We start from the raw sequence: 26,718 nt of genomic DNA on the forward strand, positions 1-26,718 counted from the left end.
ATTCTAGGGAAGAGGCTGATTGACAGGGATTTTTTTTCAAGATAATACAGCACATATTATCACTTGGCCTTACATCCGGTCTCAGATTACAATCTATAATTAATAACGATAATTATCGTTGAGTTTTGGGACACCCTGTATAATTGGAAGTGTAGGTACTTCTAATCTAGATTAGGTAAGCCTAAATCATTTCTAATGCACTCTCAACACTGTTTCTCCGTGGATGGATGTAGAATGCTTACACTACTTGCTATACTATACCTGCTCGCAGCTAGTTCTTTTTAAAGAAATTAGTGTCATGTCAATAAAGACTTTCAAATTAAAAACATCATAATCATTTATCAATTAGAATTATATATTCTAACTGTATTGCTGTAGGCTACGTTATATACCAGTGGTTGAAAGAGTTTTCAATGAACTAGCGGATTGCTAAATCTATAAGTAACTTTAAAAGCAAGTTGTCAATGAGAGTAAAAAGATGAAAAACTTGTCTTTGCTAAATGTCAACGTCAATAATGAATTGTCAAATCTGACAAATGCTCGTAAATTGCAAAATTGGAAAATCGTTGCAGCGGGTGGAAAATTAAACAATTAGGATTTATATAAGTTTTTTCATAATCGCCAAGTGAAGTCCATTAGTTTAGAGCATGCGATAGTATTTTTTATAAGCTTAAAGTAATTCAAAATGGGTGACAGAGACCTTTCTATGGGTCCCCGAGAAGGTGTAACCTATCCTTTAAAGGTTCAATATTGTGGGAATTGTTCTATGCCGATAGAATACTGCGAATACTACCCAGAGTACGACAAATGTAAACAATGGCTTGAAAAGAACCTGCCGACAGAGTTCGAGAAAGTTAAAATCGGTATGTCTTTTGTGAAACATCTTATTGAGCTAGGTTAGGTACACCAATGATTCATAACAAAAAACTGAGATTGTGGATGTAGATACAACAGATGCAATATAAAACTTTAAAATCTAAAATATACCTGAAACGATTTGCCTAATAATGCCTATCTAATAACAATTGCCAACCATTTCCAGATGAAGAAGAAAATGCAGGTGGAGAAGAGGAGAAAAAGCGTCAGAAGCGTGGCGGCAAGGGGATGCTAAAGTCTAAGAAAAAGGAAGATGTTCCCAAACTAGTGCAAGTGTCCAGGGCTCCTCGTGGCAAAAAGAAATCAGTCACTGTTGTGTCTGGTCTCAGTACTTTTGGTATGTATACCATTGTCTATCCGGGGGTTAGTGCTCTCTTCTAAATACATTTTCATGTTTGTAATAAAGTGACTTTATTGTCTTTTGCTCTTTAAAAGGTTATGACAACAATAAACTTCAGTTATTCATAATAAAATGTGTTAATAATTGTGATTAAATTATCTGCATTTAGTTATCTGACCCCCTCAAGAAGCAAGAGCACTAGTCTTAGTTTATATTGTAATTAAACATAAAAAAAACAGTGTAGGTCCCACTGTCAATGCCTTTTTTCATGACAATTTTTATGACCAAAATATATTCAAAATTGTTGTTTTTCTATTTCAGACATTGACCTGAAAGTTGCGGCTAAGTTCTTCGGCACCAAGTTTGCCTGCGGTTCCTCAGTAACGGGTGATGATGAGATAGTAATTCAGGGAGATGTGAAAGATGATCTTTTTGATATTATTCCAGAAAAATGGCCTGAGGTAAGATAATAAACAAGGGGTTATAAAATTGACATGATTACTTAACTATCAAAGAAGCAGCCAAAGCTTGAGCTTACTGCTTAGTTCTGTAAAAAATAATAATTCACCAAACTTTTGTTAAGAGATCTGTGATTCTGTAAAACTAATTGCAAATTGTACACAAAATTTAAATTAGCTTACAAACATCTGTTAAAACCTGATTTGGTCAGCTCCAGCAAGATTTGAGCTTTGGAGTCTTAAAAAACAGCAACCCACTTTATGTTAAAGACCTGGTTAACAATCACTGTACACTGCATATTTGCAGACCATATAAAACATTGTATGGTCTCTAAACCTTACATTTTGGTGAAATTGTGCTCCGAAATTTCATCATCTTCATGACCTAAACTTTTTAAATATATTTATTGTAATTTAACAGAATCAGGCTTAAGTAAATTCTTTATAACATGCTATCGTTTAAAAATAATGCAACTTTTGTTCTGTTTTTTTTTTCAGATTGATGAGGATAGTATTGAAGATTTGGGTGATCAAAAAAGATAGTCACAGCTTTAGTGAATTGATATTTACTGATAATGCTTTAAATCTTTACTGTTTAACAATGTGGTCTGTACTGACTTGTATCAATTAACAATCGTAAACATAAGGGATTTTCAAATTGCATTTCTAACTACATGTGACCAGCAAAATATTAGACATATTTTGTATTTGTTATTCATTCAACAATTAAGGGAAGAGCTAAAGCATTGTCAAATTTTCTTATTTATTTTATGAACTTCATAATTTGAATAAAGATGTGCAAAAAATGGTTTTTTTTTAATAATAATAAAAATCCTGGCACTAATGACTTCATGTGGTAAACAGGTCCCTGGATTAGTTGATGATATCAGTTGGTTAAATACTGCTTGTTCCTAGTGTCAGGTTGATAAAACACAGCTTTTAAATTCATTGTAATAAATTCCAGTAATTGGGTATTTCAAAGGTCGGCGTATTACGGTAATATAGAAGTTTGTCTGTCACTCAACAAATAAATCCTAAATAACGTATAGCTGTAGTTGTAACTGCTGTTAACTCAAACGGAACCGCAGCGTATTCTTTTCAAAGGCTCATCAGAATTGGACCATCCATTTGATTAATACGTATCTAACTACAGGCTAAAATTATTGAATCCCTCTTTAATGAAAACAGATAAATTCAGAAACCGGTCTATTGATATTTGTTTATCTAGTTCACATTAATGCATTTTAGATTGAAAGCAATCCTCTTTATTTTTTCTTTTTTAATGTTGGTAATAAATAATATTGTAGTAGTTATTCCCCGCTTGACTGTGGAAACATTAGTAATTATGAACCTTAATATTATAATTTAATGAAAATATGTCCATTACATTTAAAAAAGTATAAATAAAGCAATCCAGGTCATAATTTGTAAAAAGAAACCAGAGCTCATCACTGGAGTTATCTAATTTTTACATATTCCTATTTCCGAATTCAGTTCAACAGTTTCGAAGTTTTTTTAATAAATAAATGTGTCGAAATCTACTTTGTTTACTTTAAGAACTTCCAAGTAATGATATACTTGGAAGTTCTTATAGGAAATATTTTTTTTATTAAAGGGTAACATTTTAATGGTTTGGTAACATTGGTAGTTTTAAATCAACTATTCTGGCAACATCGTCTTCGACTTCGCAAAACAACACAAAATAAAATCACTTTACTCATTTTGCATTCGTTGTGTGTTGTGTTTTGATATAACAAAAATAATGATACGTTAGTGTAATATAAAGTGAAATTTTAACTTTTAATGGAAGTTAGGAAGTGATTAGCAGCTAGTTGTGATCAGAATGTAGCGCGCAGTCAAGTTCCGAAATCCATTATCCAATAATAAGTTATTGATCTTATATTGTATGAGACTGTAAATAAATATAAACGTTAAGAAACATGTCTGTGGTCAAAGGGAAACTTGTGAAAATGGAAGTCATCCAAGTTGGTGAATATGAATTCACCAAACAAGACATAATAGGACACGGAGCCTTCGCTATGGTATACAAAGGAAGGAAGAGAAAGGTATGCATGATCTCTAGTTCCCTGAATCGCTATTGTTCTGAGTCCCCTTTATGTCTAGTGTAATATAGTGTGAATATAACACGCTTATAGTTTCGAAAATACCACGTTTAATCAGTTCTATGTAATTAATTATTGATTCGTTTTGATCGTGGGTGGTGGCATTTTGTCGTGTTTCGGTACTAGAAACAAAGCGGATGGCGCAATTCATGCGAAAAATTTCAATTTTTGCGTTCTAAAATCTATGACGATCATAAACACTAAATAATCAAGATGTGCACTGTTTAAAAACAATCAGCTGATAAAATAACCTATGAAACTTGTAAACAAATTAATCTGTGGATTATTGCCACTTTATTATGAATGCTTATATTTTGACATTATATTGTTTATTACACAACACATGTGTGAGAGAGTGATCATAATAATTTAACAAGACAATAATTACCTATGATGAGCTTTGGTTTGAGTTGATATGAATTTGCATAAACAACAAATATATCCTTATCATCATAAATATTATTTGTAGTACTTGACAGAATTAAAGCACCAGAGACATTGCTCTAATTTTCAAAATGATAAGATAATGTTTCATAAATTTATTTTGATAATAATACCTAATGGTTCAGCCTGCTTAATGAACAGATTTAATTTTTAACATGCTTTTTCCCTTAATTTACACCCAAATGTAAATTTAGTTTTGAATTGTATAATTAATAACTATTTCATAACAAATATTGTTTATAGTTGTTATTCAATAAGTCAAGGCTGTTGAATTCAGTCACTGTTGATACCTACAGCTTTCAATAACAATCTAGTAGTATTTACTAAGTTTTCTGTATTAATTTCAAGCTAAAAGTAGACATAGTGGTTGATATTGCCTACATACTTTAATAAAAAAAAAACTGCAATTATTATATTAACTTATTTCTTAGTAGTTTTTGCTTCATTTTTTTTTCGTACTTTATTTTAAATCATTTGATACTAAACTTTGGTAGAAATAGTTTATTGATTCATAAACAGTTGGGTTTGGATTTGTACAGGATGAACCTGCTTTGTGGGAAATTATATAACTAGCATCCAAGTTAAATATACACACTTAATTTTAAACAAGACCAAAATGGCATGTGGTAATAATTTAATGTGAACTTACTACTACTACTACTTGTATATTTCTTTTTCTACTACACACTAGTCTGTGGCTTGTATAGTTATTATTCAAATATGATGAATATACTAACCACTTGTGGTATACAAATTAATACTGAATATTTTAGACATTTTTGGTTTTATTTAGATAATTAGTATATTTTGTTAATAAATCAATGTTAATGTTGCTGTAAGATGATGGGTAGATGTTAAACCTCTTTATATCTGTAAGAAATATAAATATGGAATTAAGAGATTCATACTACACTCATTTATTCATTTATTATATTATATACATATAACACATCATATAAATTATTTTGCTAAAAAAGTACTTAGCAGCTTAATATTAATAGAATGATACTGTTTAATTGTTGTAGGTACAAATATGGCTGTATTGACTATTGGTATTCATAAGTATACTCAGTCAGTCATGACTAGGCTACCAGCAATGTAAAAGTCCTTAGTTAAACACTTCATGGCTTTGTTTGAAAACATCAAATACCCAAAGGTACAAAAGCGAATTTGAGCTCATTACCCACTTACAGTATCTAAAATATTCATTACAAAACTAAAATGCGAGATAGAGCATTTGTATTGAAACTACCTATAAACTGATTAAAAACGCGAACCACGGATCCATTGGCGCAATGACAGAAATTCGCGCTCACCGTCAAGCGCGCAAATGGAATGGAGCCAAATGGAATGTGTTGAGAAAAATCCCGCGATAAGACCGATTCAAATTCATTCCACTGATGCATGAAGATCAACACCATCTAGTGATTGTTTATTCTCATAGAAAGTCTATAGTAGCTAACGTTGTTAAGTCAGTAAACACATAACATGTACGCACAATCCCACGTTCTAAGATAGTGGGTACATTTAGGTCTCTCCTTTGACTTGCGTTCTCATCCACGACCTTCGTATGAAGAAAATGCTCGGAAAACAAGTGCGAAAACTTGTTTTGAAAAATTCGATTCGCACTTATCCACTTTGATAACGTGAAAAGTATAGTAGGTATCCTGCAGTTAGAGTTCAAGCCTTTGACCGTAAAGCAACAAGTCATCTGTCTCAATGACTCACACACCTACACAGTACACATACCTACTTATATTTCTTTGCCCGGAGAAACCAACATCATGCCTTTATATCCAGTGACTTTCAACTCTAGTTCAATGCATAAAATAATTGCAATAACAATGACAGACATAATAACTGTTGGTAAATTTTCTAGACTAGATTTTCCTGTAAGCACTTTGTTTTTAGAAACGATCCTCGTGAAAATACTGATATCAAATTTTAACATACGACAAACAATGTATTTATCTTGTTATTCAAAACAATGTTACGTTGAGTAGGTATTTCCTATAGATAATTTGAAATTTTTGCAAGTGTTGACTTTGAGAACTTAATTAACCATTTAAGTTGTACACGCAGTATTCTTTACAAATGAGGCAAAATTTATGATTTTGCAGTAATGAATTGTAACTTTAAAGTTCATGTATTATACCAAATCCAACAGTACTTCTAAGTCAGAACTAGTTATTAGCGGTTTCCTGCTCTGCATTAAAAAGTTAAGAAAACCTTTGACAAATTATCGTTACGCATGCAACACTGCAGCTTAACATTCTTTAGGGTCGCCTTCAGTAGCTACACAAGTACGCCAATTGTGGAGAAGTTCCGCTTCGACGGCTCCCAACCTCATTTTCCTGTAGTTTTTCTACAAATGTTAAAGTTCTCCTCTTTTGTAACGTCTTTTGATAACGTGTACTACCTAACCAGTCAGCTGCTATACCATTCCGGTTTCTCTGCAGCTGGCTTTTAACTAGGTTACTTTGCACGTGTAGATATTTAATACTACACAACTTTATTACGAACTCTATAGAATTTATATTATTTAACATTTACATGATTAACACGTGATTTCTAGATTTTAATTTCTAGATATACAAAACACCTATCTAAACAAAAAGCCGATACAATATCGCAACTTTCCCAACAACTTTCCTTATAGCAATACGTCCCGTAAGAGAACAAAAGTAAAGTGATCTGTGACCATTACTCACGCACTTTCTACATGCTACACCATGTAATCTGTTATGATTATGTTATAAACTTTATAAATTTAGTACTAAGTAAACCTAATAAAAGTTGTGGGATATAGAGGTTCTTGTAGTGCATAGATAATTACAAACCTACATAATACATATTAATAAGACAACGAGGTGTGACCTGACGTCATGGACGATCCTGCCGGCTTAGTTTTATGATCTGGCGGTGTAAGCGTTAGGTTTCTCGTCTTTGTTCAGAGGCAACCGGACAATACATCGCCACACAATACGACACGCACTGTGCGCACTGAGCCCCAAGGGCGTTACACTAGACACGTGCACACGGGACAACTAATGGTAGGGTAACAAGAACTAGCTACTTATGCTAGCAATTAAACTTTATACTAATATCTTGCCTTAAAGATACGTAAAACCTATAAAAATACTTCCGGAAAGGGGATTTTCTTCGCAAAGAGGGTTTTTCAAAGAATCACCTTCCAAAATTGTTTTGGGTGGTAGAGCGTTTGCAAAAGTTCTCGTTCTCCCTGGTTTTAAAGGCTTATTATCTGAGCAGTAGCCATTCGTTTATGAGGATACTAACTAATATATATATATATAGGTATATAAGTATGCTTTGCGAAAACTTCTTATATTCCTAGTCGTTTTTGCGCAAACTAAAACTAGTACCCTTAGATTTTTTTTTTTATAATTTGTAAAATAAGTTTAAACACGTGCCACTTGTTTTCCTACTAAATGCATAATTAAACCTATTATATTGTTTGTTACCTAATATTTGGCTCTGTTTAAGAAAATCAATGTATCACATATTTTATATGGCTATGCATTTATAAGAGCATCGCGTAATCTTCGCCATGAAGCCAAGTCGTCGGAAGAAAATTTATAACTTCAAATACATACATATAATGGTAGCAATCGTCCTTATTATTTCAATCAATGTGGTATTATATATATATGTTTCAAATACTTAGTAAAATCTTTATGTTATGGTTAGATATGTTCACAGTCATTTTCTTGTCGAATGCGGTAAACCAGTCACCTCGTATACTTTTCTTGACACATGACATTTTATTATGTAACGACGTAATTGCATTGGCAAACGTGTGACGTTGGCAAGTGAGAAGTGTACCAACATGCGCCGAACAGTGGCCATGACCGCACTTCAGGCTGCAATATTAATGCAGAAATAATAACAGGTGTGGTTAATTGAAAATCACTCCACTTTAATGCTGTTAATTATTAATTACATAAGAACATGAAAACAATAAGCTATTTGCAAGTTTGATCCTCATTACATTTGTCCAATCTCATGGGATGACTGTAAGTGCGACAGAACAGGTCTAGCAATAATCTCACACGGGGCTTGTGATGAAATCAGGTCAATCTGTAATCGCTATACGAGCCTACGGAATGTAGGGCGGGCTAATGTTAGATCTGCGCCGGCGCACCACCCTCTGGATAAAAGCAAATTTAACTGACTCGCACGAACGACTTAAAATAAATCCTTGCGAGATCCAACTTAAATCCACGCCACATAAACACTGAATAATATAGCCACCTAATTCTGGAATTGATTTGATGCGGTAGATGTCAGTGCTAGGCAACATTAAAATTTGTATTGTGACTTTGTTGTAGTTGCATAACTGAATCTTATTAATATTCAATATAGACGTTTATACAGGCGGCATGTGTCTCGTCCAGATGTAGCAAGTTAACTACTACTTGAAAGTCTTTTGTTCATAAATTGTTCGATGTCGCTGACATGAGGGACAGGTTGGGACAGTTAGCACAGTCAATAGCAGCAATATAAGTGTATACATTTACATTAGATGCCAAACTAATAAACATTAGAAAAGCGACTCAACTGAGTACAGAAATGCAGTAATATATTACAAATAATGATATTACAGATGTATTCGAGGAACAAAGCAACAATCTGTAACGAATTGCACTCAATAAATTACGTGTTCGTTCATAGTTGATAAAGGAAGTGCATAAAGGTATTATTGTTGAAGTCTTAAGTTGATGATCGTTTACGTAGTGTAATTGCCATAGAGACAAACTATAGAGGCCTTGGAGCACGCATGCGCCTCGCCCACCTGCAGCGCAACGTCCTTATGAAACATCGCTCTTGTGTTACATTCTTACAGAGCACGTAATTAATTATAATAATATCAATTGGATATCGTACCACTTAAGCTGTATAAAAATCAAGTTATAATCGGATTAACTCATCAACCGAAAGGATGTTGGCAAATTGCAGGCATTATATTTTGACCACCAACACGCGCACCACTGATATTTTACGTTTTACGATCGTTGTATTTTTCCTGTAACTTTAAATCATATATTACCAAATACTATATAGGTTAAAAGAGATTTTAATTAAGTTTGTTAAATGGGACGTTGAGGTAATTTAATTATTTTTAATTCGTGTATAATCTAAAAATAAATATTGTGACTATTACAATATTCTTTATTTTTGATAAATAAATCTTAAAGACTCACCTGCAGTATGAACATTTGAATTGACATTTCAAAATGCCATAGAATGAAATTCTCGAGAAGTCGAGGCATAACGTAGTATTATAAAGCTATCAATTTAAGTCACCTCTTATCCTTCAGGGCTAAAGTTGCAAGAAGTATTAAAATTAAAGTTTTAAGCTATACGTAATTACGATTATAAATGAATGTTTTTGCGATGATAAAATATTAATTAACTTAATTAATTATTAAAACAAAGTCCATTTTCGTACCAATTTACTTAATAATACCGCTACCAAATGTTGGAATGTCACTAATCGAGATATGTTTCACGAATACTGAATTTATTTTTAGTTAGAAACATAATTTTATTCACAAATGCTGCATTGAATTAATGCCTTTTAAGTCTACAACAAAACCGACACGAAACTTTGAATGACTTCTTGAATCTAAGAAAAACTAAAATGAGTCACCTCTAACATCTTTGTTTCTTTACAGAATCCGTCACAGTCCGTGGCTGTGAAAGTGGTGACTAAAAAAGGAATACAGAAAGCTTCAGAGATTCTCGTAAAGGAGATAAAGATCCTTCGCGAGCTGACGGCCCTTCACCATACGAATCTGGTGGCCATGCACGATTGTATGGACAGCCCAGCCTACGTCTATGTCGTCATGGAGGTGAGTTCATACTTTGAATTTATAAATATAACTTAAATGTCATTTACGGAGCCTCGAACTCGAGCCATGTAAAATAATGTAGAGTTATACGTCCTATACATTTTTAGATATCGGTTTAGCGCAAATACTTTCGAGTTGTTTGGCCACGTGAATCATCATCCGTTTCAAAATAAATACCTTCTTCGAGAGACGTTTAGGGAAAGAGCTTTGTGATTCGACTAACACTTTATTTGTTAACAATTTGTATGGAAAAACAGATCATGGTTTTGTTATGACGTCCGCAAGAGTTATGTATGTATTCAACAAATATTGCCATTCGCTATTTTGTAAACAGGAATCTCAAAGCTGTATTTCTCAAACACTGGCTAAAATAACTCCTGGTTTAGAGCTGTACGGACTTCAGTCATTCTATTTTGAACCACAATCAACTCGAAATTATAAACAAGCCTCAATACCCTATGCATGTTGTTCTTGTACCCAGGAATAGAGTAAAATTTAAAATAACCTGGGATAGCAACTGTTCCAAGTACTAATAAACGATATAATATGTTTTAATGAATAAACACTGCCAGTTAATTACGGACCGACGTTATGTTATCACAACAATATGTATAAACAGATATTGTTCCCTTTTCGATTGCCACTTATGTATACAGATTGATGCAAATGTAACTAGGTCGACACGTGACTAGGACTGGTTCTGAACTCTTGTAGCGCGTTATGCAACGGCGATAAACCCCTTCAGTCTTGAATGAATATTGCTGTATATTATCATTAAAATGTTTAATTTTGGATTCTCACCATAACAATCTGCACGTCCTTCGTTTGCCACTGCAAAGTTAACATGTTTGACCCAGTTTCCATATTATTGATGTCAGTTTAGCTATGGCAAGTTGGTTTGTTTTGGATTGCTACTTTAATAAGCAAGCTTGTTTAATGTTAGCTGCTAAGAAAAGACCACACAATCATATCGAGTATTCAAGGTGATGATATATACGTTTATCTCTGCCAAATATTGATTGAAACATGCATATTTTAAGGGTTTTAGACCGTCGCACGCGTCTTATCAGTTTATCGAATGCATGTCTATAGCAAATGTCATATAGACGGTCGTAATCAAATGTCTAAGCATTTCTTATCGCGCATGTATTAAGGGCAAGGTTACTGGGTTATGGACAAAAATGTAAGTCGTGTTGCTTACTAACACATACCCGGTACCTAATTGCTGCAATCTACAATTAAATGTGACAAACCATTACATTGTATGTTAATGAAGTTCGTGAATGATTCCGGGTATACATGAAGCTTACCATGCTACAAATGTTGTATTTCAGAAACAGAGGCAGTTCTGTTTTAGCTACTCTATTCATCCTTTTAGTTTTTTGACATGGTCTCTATTAATATTTTTTTAATCGACGTCTCTTAGTTTATGAAATTTAAATTACCTTAGAGCACTTATGACGAAATAGAAGACAACTAAAAATATAACTAATAAATAATATATTTTAGTTATGTTTTATTTAGAGTGTCGACAACCATACAGGCTTCCGTATAAGCATTGCGCGCATGTGGATTCGCAGCAAGGTCACTACGCATTAGATTAATAGAAGTCGGCTACAGCACGCAGGCTGGGCGTGTGCCGCCGACCGCCGCGCGCCGCTCGGCCTGCACGTTCTCTATGCCCGGCGCATTTTACCAAAATGTACTTACTTAATTTGTCCCCTCTCATTATTAACAGTTTCTCGTATTCTCTTTAACGAATAAACTTCACGGCTAACTTAATTGCGCAGTTTTGTGCTGTAATGGGTCAAGGGGATATCGACAAAAAAGATTAGTTAATGATAACGAATCAGACATAATATGAATCCTTATCTCTAAACAGAACTTTGGAAGTGGTCACCGTAGCAACGTGCCGTTAAAACAAACGATGGCACCGAGATGCCCTACTAACCTCTTTATCTTAATTATAGCTCCAAAATTAAACAAACGTGCATTGTACTTACAAAAGTATAACAATACTTGACAAAAAACTTAGCGAATATTGTCATTGTTTAGTACATCAGACAGACTCTACTTTTAGTCTTCTGTAATAGAAAATAATTATTTTACCAGTTCAGTGGCATAAATACTAATTAAATCTTTTAAGTTTTTATTTATGTTGAATATTTTTAAGTAAGTATAATATAATGTAACTAATGAGGCAGACACGTTTATTATGTACACAAACATGAGTCATTTTTATAAGACACTTCTCCACTTGTGTTCTAATGCGGTACTCTTATATTTTATGGTAAAATTATATAAAACTAAACAAACATAAAGTTGATATTTCCATAACCAGATACAAATGATATTGTGTTCTACAAAGTTACGACGTAGTCAGGTGTTCCGAACGAGGTCTCCGGTAAAGTAGAGTGTAGGAAGAGACAAAGACGACTTGCCTTAAATGAACAACGTTCCGAAAACAAAGATTATAAAATGTGCCTATAAAAAATCTGTTTAAAAATTATATTCTTAATTGTATTACAAGAACCGTAGTATAAAGATATAGTTTTTATTATGAGCTGGTTACGTTTGTTTTAAATTGCGTTGTACATAGTAAGTTTGTTTACATGCTCATGAGAAGGCACTCTAATTCAAGATGTTGATTAAGTGCAGGCTTGATGATGCAATTGTTTTATAACAGAGTTCGATAGCGGCGACATTTTGTCTGCGAGGATTCCCACACGTGTCGCATATGTACGTGTCGCTGCCTCGTGGAGATATACATGTATAAATAATACTATTTTCTACCGTGTTAACTGATAAATAGATTATTGCGCAGATATTACATCCGTCATCGCAAACAGCGTCAAAATATAAGCTAAGTAGCGACATTTATAGGTGAAACAAATTAACAAACTGATTTTTCATAGAAAATAAAGAATAATGTGTTACGTAACACTGTACAGAAATAGATCTTCCATTAATTTTGCAAACAGAAAATCGGATATTCAATACAAAATAGACTTAAAACTACAATAGATAAACTTTTCTTATTATAATTTTGTAGGAATTTCATCTAAAACCACCTATTTCAGTTTATAACCTCATTAAGGCATAATTATGTGCCATGTCCCCAAATACATTACGTGATCTGATACGAGACGGGTGTATTCTTGCGTCAGACTAAAACAATAATAAGTTGCATCAAGTCGACCTGTGCTCTCACCTACGTCATGGCTTTGAAAGCTGTTGCCAAAACTGATTGTATGATTTAATTCCAATATTTATAGTCAGTAATCGTTTGACAAAAAAATACAATATTGACAAAAAACTTTACTGAGTCACGGTTAGTTAAAATGTTAAAACCGTTGAGCCAGAAAAAAAAACTTATTTCAATCTAGGTTTCATTTGTATGTGTTGTTATGTTAGTTGTATTAATCAACTCCTAAAAAAAGTTTCGATTAAAAGTAGCTGTACAGTGTACACGATTACTGTGTCACCAGTGTAAGAAATGCAAATGCTAATACCGGTGCAAACACTCAAATGTAATAAGTAATGATCATAGGTTTCAACATTAAGGTATCATTGCTCAAAATATTGTAGATAGGTACCTATCTACCGCATGTTCATATCATTTGCTAGACAGGTTATGTCATACAATGATAATGAGAATTACATTTATGTGTAGTATCTTTCCGTAATTATAGCTGTGTCGATGAGTGGTAGGATTTAATATATAAAGTGGTTACATCTATAAATGTGGTTTTAAACGTTAGTCATGTAATTTTTGTATTGCGTTCTTTGCTATTCAATTTGGCACGAAATTTAGTTAAATTAATTTGTGATTCTTTCCGAATGAAGCTGGCATTATAAATAAATATCAAGGGCACACGAGTCAAGTGGACGCAGCAGGTCACAGTCACCACTACCATGTATACTTGTGTAGCCAGTACTCGCTCGCTGTATTACGTACTGTTGTTTTTGTTGCGTAAAAACTAAAACAGCAATGCCCTCATCGAGATACAAAGCCAAACTCAAGTTCATTGGCACGGTTCTCTTTTAGTTGAGGTACGTGGATGGTCGCCATGGCTGCCGTGGACCATGACTACAGTAATTGGCATCGTTAAACATTTGACCATCTATTTATATCACTCGGAGAACTTATAACACATCTCATTCAGAGTATTCTATGGCCGCTATGAAACCAATGTTTATTTTATTTAGAGATAACTTTTTGATGGGTTTTGCAGGTTATATAAACGGCATAGATTATTATAAATGAATATTACACAAGTAAGAAAGCTATTCAGACTTTACGCTATAAGTTACGTATATTGTATTACAAACTAGATCACCATTCGATAAAAAATGTAGCTATGATGTTGAAGTATTGAAGCTGGTAACTTGGTCACGTGTTGTGTGCCCATATTCGTCACACGCTGTAGAAAAAAAACTGGGTGTAACCAAAAACACCCGGAAGAACAACGATGTGGCGTCGTTTAGTTACGACTTGACTTTGGTTTGATAAGTAAATCATTACAAAGAAGATGGAACTTACAATTTATTATTTCAAAGAGCCTACCTCAATGAGCATTATTTTGAAAGTCAGTAATGGCTAGATTTACCGACGTATGGCATACTTGCCACCCAATTTACACACATCACGTGCGTTCGTTAGGAGACGCGCACGTGTGGCTTGTGCCAATGTTCCACAACTACTCAATTCAATACCGTTATTTATCCTTCCTGTTTGTAAACGAAACAGTAACAATATTATATCAACCTATTGTCTGTATTGAAAACCGCCTTCAAAATGAATGTATTAATAACCCTTGACATTAATCAAAACGATTAAGTCGTAAGTAAATCTTTATTTATTTATGTAATTACGTTGAATGGAACCAGTTTTTTTTATATTTATTTCTTTGTTAAAGTGACATAATTAATAGTAGTTGTCGGCTATAGCACGTGAGTGTACGTTCTTTAGTCTACAGAAGTTACCAAACAATCTTCTAATTATTGCGACAAAGGCACATACATTACGCATACTCAACAACGCTACTAAGGTTTGACGGCTTATCGAGTGCATTGCATGCAAGTCTGATTTCATGCCGGATGCAACTAAATCTCAACATACATTACAATTGAACCAGATAATGAGCACAGTGTTTAGCTTTCGTTTTTTGCTGGTTTTATTCGGAGTTGAGTTCCAGTTACAAACAAGACTTGTATTTTTATTTTCCTCTCGCAACCGATAATTACGCAAGGTTTAGACTTAACGTCTCTAACACTGAGCTTTAGAATGGTCCCGTTCGCCGCTTTTATTTATTTATGGATAGATAACACCATGACGCTCTAACTTTTTTATAGAGGTGAATCGTATTTTAATGTCTTTATAATCATCACTGAAAATAATACTGTCTATTAACGACAGAAAATCATATCGTGTGCTATTAAGTTTTTATTACTTTTATTGTTTGTTGGGTAGGTTGTGTTCTGTCCGATATGGATGATGTACTCATTAAACATGACCTACTCCCTCTCTATACCGTCTATGTATATTATAAGTAAACACAATATATTCTCAGAGTCTGTGATTTCACAATAAGATTGTGTACGTACAATGAACTGTGAACACGAAGAACAAAGACTTCACTTCTCCCAATGATAAGCTTGTTTCGATTCTCTCAATATATGTACAACTAAAACACATGCGATCATATATTAATTTGAGTACTGTTTCACTAATGTTATTAAAATTTTATGGCCGTCCTTTTAAAACCAGTTTCATACGAATTATGTATTTTAACAGCTATGGTATCTTTTATTAACATAAAATGACAGTTAACATGTGGAGCCTTTTAATAATACACGAAATCATTGTTGCAAGTTTTGTAAAAACGATCCCTTACCATTTTATTTACATAATATAAGATAAGGTTTGCTTAAACACGTCAAAATACACACGTGTTTTTATGTTATAATACAACATTATGTTCCTCTACTATCTACATTCATTGGTTTACATATTAAGAGTTATATCAATAGTTAGTCAGTTGGTGACCTCGTGGTCGCATTAATGGACGATTCGTCGCGTCTCGCGGACTCTAGATCTCTATACACGTGGACAGATCATAACTACCTTGAGCCCTTGGCCTTCTAAAGCTTAAATATCACCGAACCGAGATTTTTCATTAACTCCTTTATTTTATCAAAGTTTCTCCTTGACATATAACCCTAAGTTGCAGGTTTGTCGTACATATAGTATGCAGAGACAATGATATGAACAAAAGCAATTATAATATGCTTTATTGTAACTTAAAGACTGACAAGAATTGTTATTATAGCTTATTTATGCATAAAGAACACTTATTATGTTTTTATGAGAATAAGGTTGAAGAGTCTGTTCTAGTGATCTTCAACATGGAAGGTGAACGATGGTTAGTTAAGACAGCTCCGCATGCTCGATTGCATCAGACTGGTTACTCTCACCGGCGCGCGATACTCCGCCCCGAGTACTCTGTAGAGCTGGAAAGTGTCGTGCCGGAAACCACAGCTTTCTATCTACACGCTTAATTCTCTTGTCATTAAAATCCTGCCATTAAACACTTTCAATCTCCATTTAATAATGTTCAGACCATTGGTTAAGACGTGAATAATTCGATCGATTTAAATAATTTAATAATAATTAAATAAAAAAAAAAATAATAATTGACGACCTCCGTGGTCGAGTGGCGTACGCACCGGTTTCAAGGTGTCGCTAGCTCTGAGGTCCCGGGTTCGATCCCCGGTCGGGTCAATGTAAAAATTCACATTTCTACATTGTCTCGGGTCTGGGTGTTTGTGGTACCTTCGTTGTATCTGAATTCCATAACACAAGTGCTTTAGCAACTTACTTTGGGTTCAGAACAATGTATGTGATGTTGTCCGCATTATTTATTTATATTTATTTATTATTTATTATTTAAATAATGTTTAAAACGAGTAAAGCTTCCTAAGTTACAAGTACGTAGATAAATCAATTGCGAGAATGGTGTTCCATCAACGTTCTATAGCATAATGCTATTCAGTTTATCACGAATGAAAAGTACGATAAGATCGCTTTATAAATTACAACCGGTTTTTACACTTTGTAATACAGTAAGCACTGCGTATGCTGTTAGCTTCTTTGTTTTTTATTGCAATTGTGTAATTACTTATTGCTCTGTATTCTGAAATCAGTCACGAGACATTAACATACTAACCTGGAGTACCTTGGTTAGCTACTACCTAGTCTTAGGATGTATAATAATTTGAAAACCAAATAAGTAATTGATTTCCGTACAGTTAATGAGTTTCCTCGTATGACGTTGTAACGTCATTGTAATTCGTATTACGTAGATTCAATCGGTATGTTTACTTTTATAGTTTACACCAGTTTCGCAACACTATTGCAATAAGCTATCTATCTTTTAGATCCTTAATATCAGATTAATTCGATATAATTGTTATCACTTTAGCAAAGTTATTAAAACGTGTTTTTAAAGACAGGCTTTTGAAGTAAACAGGGTCAATGATTTTCCAGAATTGTTGATCACGAAACGAGGGCAGTGCACTTGAGTCATTCGCTCTATACATTTTATACATGTCTACATTTATGCCATGTATTTCTACATTTATCTTACGTGTCGTTGATCAAAAGGCGGACATTGGGAAGACGTAATCTGTACTCTGTATGAATGTGCGTGGTACATACATACATTACATAGTATAAGTAGATCATTTTTTTTTTGCGGCAATCATAAGCAGCTTTACCCTGTGATGTCAATGAACTTCTAAATTCATCCACAAAATCAATTTGCGTATGCTTCGTACAGAATGGTTAAACTATTTTAAGTGTGTTGAGAGGTGTTTAACAAACTTATGAATTTTAAAAGAATAAAGCGCTCTCTCCTAAGTTGTGTTGTTCTATAACGGTGTAACGGGACAGTATAGTACAGGTTGTCGGTCAGGTAGGCAGGCAGTCAGCCGCACATCCGCCTGCGTTTGCGTCGTCTTGTTGTACCGTATCCTCTGTAGCCCGCTCCTCATTGTGCCATCTCTTTTCACACCCACTTTCATCTTGGAATTATTATATTGTGGTTCAAAACATGATGACAGACAGGACGTATTTCACAAAACTTGGCCTTTGTTTCTGTTTCTTTTTACTGAGTTTGGGAATTGGAACCGAATTACTGATAACAAACCTGTTGATTGATTGAGTTCATTTACGCAGGTTGGGAATTGGTAATTATTGTAGCCGTAGACTAATTCTTTGCTGTAGCTATTCAATTACCTACAATCATCATCAATTCTTGTGTACGATATAAATTTTCAGCAGGCAATATATAAAGTAGGTCTAAAGTATCTTTCTATCTTAGGTCTACCTCCTTTTAAAATTATTTACAAGAAAACTGCTTAAAGGCTATTAAAAGTAACAATACAAAGGTCTCGCCCATGCGAGTGCTTCTATGAATTATTGTTACACGATCCAGAGATTAGTAACGAACGAGTAGATAATGACAATTTTATGTGGGTACTCAAGAATGCGTGCCAAAACAAAAGAGTTAATAAATAAGTGCGTAATATTTTTATCGCCACACGGCGCTCACGTAGTAAACACAAGTCTGTTAATGTAAAGATAGGACTTCACGAACTCTAGAGTCAATAACCCAAATGATACATTTCGGCTGATTCCGATAAAAGTGTAAAACGACTACGCCAAAGCTAAATCAATATTACGTAGGTAATTATTATAACGAATTCAAGATAAAAACACCTGCGCCCTGGGCCCCGATTCTGTTATTTACAATGGCTAATGAATGAATGTCAATTCGATTAAATTTGAAACTACATATTTCTGTTTTCTTAAGCATTTTGCTAACATAATTATAAGACGATGTTTGTAAAGGTGTCGGTGTGGCTCCATACTTGTATGGAAATGGCACTTTATGGAAGGTTAAGATAGTAGTAGTGTATTTCGAAATATACAAATTTTCAAGTAATTAAACATTTACCTGGCAATTTTTTTTCATTATACTAAGCATGTCACATGAAGCTACACGCCCTCTATTAGACCCTCTATAATAATGTCCTAATAAATGTCATAAATGTCGTCAACATGAAAGTTTCTAGGAATACTTTACGTACCCTAGCAGTTCCAATTACAATTAAAAGCTAAATTAATTGCAAAAAAGGGGTAACAGTTATTAAAAAAAACTCATATTTTTGCAAAATATACTTAATTATGTAAAAGTAGAAAAAAGTTCTGAATTACTTTTGTAATGTTATAACAATCATTTATTTACAAAAAAAAATCTTACTCGTGCCATACATATACTTATCAACGATGTATAATTTATTACCTAATTATTATTCTAATTCATTCACTCATTTGAGCCCTATGATATAAAATGCATTATGTTTTGTTAATAAATTATAACATTCAGATCGAAACCAATCATACCTCAACATAGTATAACTTAATATTATACATAATATAGTCGAATAATTAATGTTTACACGGGTGATTTCTCCTGCAACGGAACTTCTTCAGGCGCAGTTCCATTTGTATTAACTGCTGTACGCTCGTTTGCGTTTCTTGGCGTAGAGCTTAATCGGTTCTTAATAGAACTCCAATTTTTCTTGATAGTGATTCCAGCGACCACAAGTACCATACCGGCCACTACCATTCCTATCACACTTTTATCGACGCCTCCAGTTTTCTTTTCTGAAGTAGTTGCTCCAACAATTTCATTTTCAGATTTTGGTTTTGTTGTGCTATCAGATTCCTCTGCTGGCTGGCTTCCTTTAGACTCTTCATTTGCTACTTTAGCAGATCGGGATGAAAAACCGCCATCGGAACTGGATTGTAAAGTGGTTGCTTCAGCACCTTCCACATTAGTTTCCAAAGGTGTTTCAACATTTTCGCTACCCTTCGAGTTTGTACTATCTTCAGAATTGAGTGCTGGGTCTACATTTTCTTCTGGTGCTGACCCTATTGCAATTAAACCTGGTAATGCAAAATCTAACAAATCACTATCTACTTCTTGCGGTGCGTCCGGACACTCAATAGCCTTTGTTTTACATGATCCTACACAAACAGTCGTTAAAGATTTCTTCAGTGACGAACACAAATCGTTCGCCAATCCAGCTGGAGCGGTAGGTAGAGTCAGTGAGCGTAGAGCGATAAAGTTAGAGAATACGTCTGGTTTCAGCTCCTGAAATGAAAAATTTAGGAATACCAATTATATTTAAAGTTGTAAAAGGCTAAGTCTGACTTGGTTTTACATGAGTAAATAAAAGAGCGATTAAATAGATAAACGGAGCGCATAAGTACTAATTCAATGCGAGGTATTAACATCTTATCTTTGGAATTTTTAGAATATTGACGTGTTTTCATACCGTTCTCATATCGTTGCCTCCCAGTTCTAATTCTTCTAACTTCGTTAAGCCAAAACTTGTTTTTAAATCTTGCGGATACTCTATAAGACGATTGTTTTCCAGCTTTAAAATTTTTAATTCCGGTAGCTCGCTTATAGACTGAAATGAGAAGAAGAAAAGGACAAATATTATTAATTGTATTATGAAAATGTTCAATGCTTGATGGAAAACTTGCTTGCTAGTGGCAAAATTTCAAGTTTTTTTTTATTCATCACATAAATTAACAATCAAGAAATAAACTTTAAGTCATTGCAATGTACGTGGGAAAAATTGTATAAAACGAAACTTGTGCGAATTTGTTACTTACACCACGGACGATCTCCATAATCTCGTTATTGTTTACATTTAAAACTTTCAAATTCTTCAAAATCGATATTTCCTTTGGTATTTCTGTTAATTTGTTGTTTTGTAAATTTAGTTCTGTAGTCTTTGCATCTAATGGTTTGGGCAGCTCTGTTAGTTCGTACCCAGAACAATCTACAATATATTTTTTAGTATCGCCTTCGATGTTACAAACGCATGGCTGAGGGCAGGAAAGTTTCTCTTCTTCCGCGACAGTGGGAATGCTATCTGTCAACGCAGTAAGTTGCACGTCCTCAAGGAATGGTGTCGACAAATCAGTGACTGTATCAAGTGGTTCTTCTATGACGCCTCCTGCCCCGCTCCCCTCTATCACATTTCCATCTAGTTCAGCATGATTGTCAGGCGGGAACTGATTGTCATTTTCAACAGGAATATGTAACTCATCGTCGCTCTGCGCCAGCGCACTTCTGGAAATTGATTTAAATGCAGTAATAACATGTGACTTTATCGAATTTATCGTCAGAAGGTGACGCAAAATTGGTATAAATAAGTGGGCGATAAAAACACGATAAGTAATGTACTACAAGGGCGTAACTAGCACACTGTCTTACATTTGATTGATAGAATGAAAATAAACGTAGATCTACTATTTAGATTACAACATTTTTTAAAGAATGAAAGCAGTAGATATTGGTCATATCGAAATTATTATATCCATCAAATTCGTATTTTCAATTAAATTCCTTTGAATTTGTGTCAAGCGTACTTTGAACAGTTTTTACCACATTAGGCGAACTTCAAATCATTTGTAAATGGCTTAGGTAATAGTATGTATAAACTGACTAATGAACAGAACAGCAATTAATGATAAATAATTATCGTGCTTACTTTGCATTAGACCTGCAAATACAAGATAGTCCTAAAGATAATATTTTAAACATTTATGTTCTTGTCGTGTGAATAACTAACGTAAGAATTATGTCGCTCATACCTCTGATTCTTATACTAGATTGATTGCATGACAAATCAGTTAAATTAGATATAATAAGATTGACATAAAAGTATGTTGTACTTATTCAGAAATTTGAAGGTTACATGTAAGATTTCCACTAACAGTTTGATATCTATAAATCTATCATGGTTATATAAATTTGGTAATGCAGAAAATTACTTACGCGGATAGTGCCAGAACCAATATAAATAGATGTTTCAGCGTCATGGTCTCTCAGGTGCAAACACTACTGATGTGCCTTGAGGAATTGTTACCTGTCGTGGCACAAGTACCAGCCTAGCGTACAGCTCATAACTCACTGACACTTATAACTATTATCACTCAATGATAAGATTACCAACGGCATGGCAGCTTATCGCGAATCAAGCACGATAACAACGCTCTGCATAAACGAGAAAATATTGGGTTGGCAATTTTCAAGTATAAGCTCTGTAGAAAAAAGGCGCGCAATGTAAATTGTGCGCGGTTTTAGTTACACAGATGTATGCGTAAACGTTCGCGCCCGATACGCCACGATGGTCGTCGTTAACTGCCAGTTGCTAATTCTACAAATACACAAAACCGCCCATGGACCCTACGTTGAATTGTCGTTTTGTAACAATAAAATCACCTTCACATGCAATTACTAACACGTTATATTATTTATCTTAACTTTAGAAAACAATTTGTTTTTTTTTCTTGAAGTACGCACACGTATAAATTCCACTTTATCTATCCATCACTGATGTTACTAATACTTCACTGATCTATAAATTGCCAGAGAATTTACAAAAACATATCTAATATTGTACAACAGAGTTGAACACAGCTGCTGTTTGTATTGCTTATGTGATGTGTAAACCACAAATATGACAACTTATCTACATGCATTTGAAAGATAGTTAATTACTATTTGATTTATATCGTCATTGTTCCAGTCAGTCATTCCGTTAAACACATATTTTACGACACAAGGTCGCGTATCCATTATTACATTGCCCCGATTCTGGACGTACCTACAGGTGTTTATTTCTCAAAAGTATGTTAAGAATACCAATACTAGCCGGTTTGTCGGTAAATACAAAACGTACGCCATTCTATTCTGTTCGAAGAATGAAAATAGCTCGTATTGCTTCATTATGGTTATTTTTGAATGTTTAGCAGAAGTACCTCCACGAGAAAGACTAGTATATTTAGTAACAGGCATCATCTAACTGCGTTGTATAATATTAAGTACAAGATTTTTTACTCCTTTGACGTCTATCATATCTGGATTCAGTCCAAAACCTCATTGGCCAACAAATTAGTAACGTTAATTGTTTCATTGTTCAGTATTGCAACGGGGGTGACCTGGCGGACTATTTGCAAGCAAATCGACTGCTGAGTGAAAGCACCATCCGGCTGTTTCTAAGACAGCTGGCCGAAGCGATGCGGGCAATCCACGCGAAGGGAATCGTTCATCGTGACCTGAAACCTCAGAACATCTTGCTCACACACAATGTCGCCCCGCCCCGCACGCCCCATGCATCTGAGATAACACTCAAAATTGGTACGTACATACATCCTCTTTATAAATCTTGGCTAGACGCATGAAAATTGGTTTAGTTTATGAACACATTAAACTTTATGGAAATTTAAACAACTCTATCTTTGTATTGTTAAAAAAGTATTGAATAGTATAATTTTTTCATGTTTCGCGCAGCTGACTTTGGCTTCGCAAGGTTCCTCGAAGAAGGAAACATGGCCGTCACGCTCTGCGGCTCACCGATGTATATGGTAAGATTTACTTCATGATACATATAGATAAATAATAGCTCGTCGCTTAAACACTCAATACTCAAAGAATAGAAGGATTGCATGAGAACAAATGAAAAAAAAAGCAACAATAGTCTTACTATTAGAGGGAATTATGTATTTCGAAACACCACGCGCTCTCCTTTTGAAATGAATGAATAATGCCTGCTTTGTGTCATTGTAATTGAATAGCATTTTAATTTCTGTTTATTAACAGGCACCGGAGGTCATAATGTCTCTGAAGTACGACGCAAAAGCGGACCTCTGGAGTCTGGGCACGATAGTGTACCAATGCCTGACGGGCAAGGCGCCCTTCCAGGCCACCACGCCGCACGAACTCAAAGCTTTCTACGAGAACAGCGTCGACTTGCAGCCAAAGTACGTACCAAAGCTATAAACAGACTATCATGTGTCAGGCACACCCATGTGTCTGTGACTAGGGGTGTATTATGCTAGCGAAATGCTTTGCTCCTTCCATAAAAAGTAAGGGATCTTATAACTTTAAGAACTAATTTGGATGCTTACATAATAAACCCCTTGGAACTCTCAAAATAAATAGAAACTTACTTGAAAATTTTACGAAATCAGATTGGGAATCTTAAAATAATATTTTTTATTGTTATTATAAAATCTCTCGAGCAAGTAGTTTTTTTCAAGTTATCTTTGTCGGTGCTTGTGCCTAATAGTTTTTTTACCAACTTCTCAACAATCAGCCTCTACGGTCAAGGTCTTATTACCAGAATGAATTAGTTATTAAACAATTCTGAGAAATATATCGCATTGTTTAGGTGTATATTGTGTAATATGATAATTTAGAATAATTTTCGTGAAATATTATCAAGTATTAAAACTTCTTAATTTTCTGGTTATGTATTCCAACATTTTTGATATTGAGAGTATCGTCACGTAGTTATCGTTTTCTGCAAAGTCATTTTGTTTTATTCTAAGTAAAAATTGAGAAAAACATAAAATAAACTATTTTTGTTATATTGTGGGTATGCTGGTAGAGTCTTCATTTCTTACAAACAGCACCCATGTCACGTCTTTCCTGTTATCTATGTATTACTATTACTATTTTGTGTGTTAAATAAGCTTTTCAAAAAATAAAATTATGATATTCAATTACAGAATGCCAGCAGGCACAAGTCCGGAACTGTGCAACCTGCTCATTGGTCTGCTGCGGCGTAACCCGCGGGAGCGCATGCCCTTCGAGGCTTTCTTCAACCATCCATTCCTACAACGACCGCGAACTACGTCCATCAACAGTAAGTCACTGTAACTCTTGTATTCATCACCTACACTGTGTATAAAGCCTCTCTCACGCCTCTAACACAAACGCCGCACCAACATCTACACAACCACGATAACGTAAATTCAGACAACATCGATTTTGTCTACTAACTATTCTGAGTCATTAACACAATGTCACTTTAAATGCTGAATACATGTAACACTAATCTGACCGAGTGACTAATCATCGGTGACCCGTTCTATTGTTTATAACCTTTCGAAATTCTCTACATTCTACATATTTCTTAGATTGTTAATGTATTTGTTTGTTTCCCTACTCTACTTTCCTGTCCTTACAAGTGAATAACAATTACAAAAATATATACTTGAATGTTTTCTTACTATTGTTCTATAAATTAATGTTTATAAACGAAATAACTCGTTTATGTATCATGATTACATTCAATCACATATATAAGTTCTTAGTAAAGTACATCGTTAGAATTTCACCTTATCATTTAATCAGTTTCCTACATTAATCGACTAGTGGCTTCTAGTCCATGAATTTTTGAACATAATATATTATGTAAGTATATATTGTATGACATACACTTTAGCCTACACTCGAGTACCCTCAGTCACGGTGTATGAATATTGTTCAGGTTTGGACTCGGATCTGCCCGACATTTTGGAGAGCGATCTCGAGGGCCGGCCCGATACTAACTGTTACCTAGAGGAGTCATGGGACAGTCAGGGTACATCACCATTTATTCAATTCGCTTTGATTGTGCATGGGGTGGGGGTGTCGCAGTTTTTGTTATTCCTTTGTGTATAAACGTGGCAATATAAATCGTGTCTTCAATAGATATCTTATTCATGTCCAATAAATTACTTTTTGTCACTAAAGTACTTAAGAAGCATGATATGAAAAAGTATTACGCACTTACATTCATTTGCGCATATTTAAGTGACACGAACACTTTGGAGACCATCGAACTTTCTGCCGAGTTCAAAAATTTCAAGGACTATAAGATGTATCGCTATCATTCATTTACATCGCTTGTTATTTATTTGCCGCTTGCCTTTCATAGAAATCAAATGTCAAAGTAATAAAAAAATTGTATCAGCACAGTTTTGCGTTGCATGGATTGTGTTGAGTGTGGATGTGTTATAAACTGGCGGGTTGTTGAGCAGGAGCGAGCGGCAACCCGTCGTCGGCGCCGACCGGGCCGGGCGCGAGCTCGAGCGGGGGCGCAGGGGCGGGGGCGGGGGGGCGCGCCCCGCCCGCGCCGCGCGCCCTGCAGCCGCCGCCGCAGCCGCTGCCCACGCTGCAGCCGCACAAGAAGTCACAGCCGACATCCTCCGGTGAGACAACAAACCAAACACCAAAATTCGTGGTAGTGGTCAATGTGACTTCATTCGTAATGTCGTTGCAACCAACCAACTCACTCTCAATACCAATACTATCTACGAATCATTTAATTTGCCATCGAGATGTCATCGGCCTTTTTATCAAAATTCCTTAACCCAAAAATCTCGTTTATTTCCGACATTGAACACGAGCCGATTCGTACGCAGTGTGTAATGAACTCAAGCTTCGAAGAATTTTCGAGACAGAGTATTGCGCAGAGTGTAGTAGCGCTAAACTTTAATTATATTCTAGAAATGTGATACAGCGACATAATATACAGTCGCGTCTTTTATATTATAATTGATTTACAATTATACACTGACCATGTAAACAATATAATTTGAACTCTAAAGCAAACCTTCACAATGCCGGCCTCAGTTTATGTATACAATAATTAAAGTTCTTTTGAATAACATTTTCAAAATTACC

General features: G+C 34.6%; 3 protein-coding genes across 3 annotated transcripts in view; 2 read left to right on the forward strand and 1 right to left on the reverse strand.

Moving 5' to 3' along the window:
* Positions 1-541: 541 nt before the first annotated feature.
* Positions 542-2,482, forward strand: LOC113498511 (density-regulated protein homolog). Its single transcript, XM_026878533.1, has 4 exons — positions 542-863; positions 1,043-1,213; positions 1,538-1,677; positions 2,173-2,482. Exons 1-4 carry the CDS (start codon positions 686-688, stop codon positions 2,215-2,217), a joined length of 534 nt encoding a protein of 177 aa, XP_026734334.1. The 5' UTR covers positions 542-685; the 3' UTR covers positions 2,218-2,482.
* An 863-nt stretch (positions 2,483-3,345) lies between these two features.
* LOC113498426 (serine/threonine-protein kinase unc-51) overlaps positions 3,346-26,718 on the forward strand; it is a 29,864-nt gene continuing 6,491 nt past the window's right edge. The window contains exons 1-7 of the mRNA XM_026878395.1: positions 3,346-3,740; positions 9,938-10,114; positions 23,187-23,403; positions 23,557-23,630; positions 23,866-24,026; positions 24,777-24,913; positions 26,073-26,243. Coding sequence (XP_026734196.1) covers positions 3,615-3,740; positions 9,938-10,114; positions 23,187-23,403; positions 23,557-23,630; positions 23,866-24,026; positions 24,777-24,913; positions 26,073-26,243 — 1,063 coding nt within the window. The 5' untranslated portion in view covers positions 3,346-3,614. The remainder of the gene's footprint in view (positions 3,741-9,937; positions 10,115-23,186; positions 23,404-23,556; positions 23,631-23,865; positions 24,027-24,776; positions 24,914-26,072; positions 26,244-26,718) is intronic.
* On the reverse strand, positions 19,400-22,183 carry LOC113498427 (ras guanine nucleotide exchange factor L-like). Its single transcript, XM_026878397.1, has 4 exons — positions 22,039-22,183; positions 20,868-21,330; positions 20,522-20,659; positions 19,400-20,337 (listed from the first exon to the last, which is right to left on the reverse strand). The coding sequence occupies exons 1-4, from the start codon at positions 22,080-22,082 to the stop codon at positions 19,636-19,638; spliced, it is 1,347 nt and encodes a 448-aa protein (XP_026734198.1). The 5' UTR covers positions 22,083-22,183; the 3' UTR covers positions 19,400-19,635.

This window comes from Trichoplusia ni, chromosome 11 (assembly GCF_003590095.1).
Source record: "Trichoplusia ni isolate ovarian cell line Hi5 chromosome 11, tn1, whole genome shotgun sequence".
Classification (NCBI taxonomy): Eukaryota; Metazoa; Arthropoda; class Insecta; order Lepidoptera; family Noctuidae; genus Trichoplusia; species Trichoplusia ni.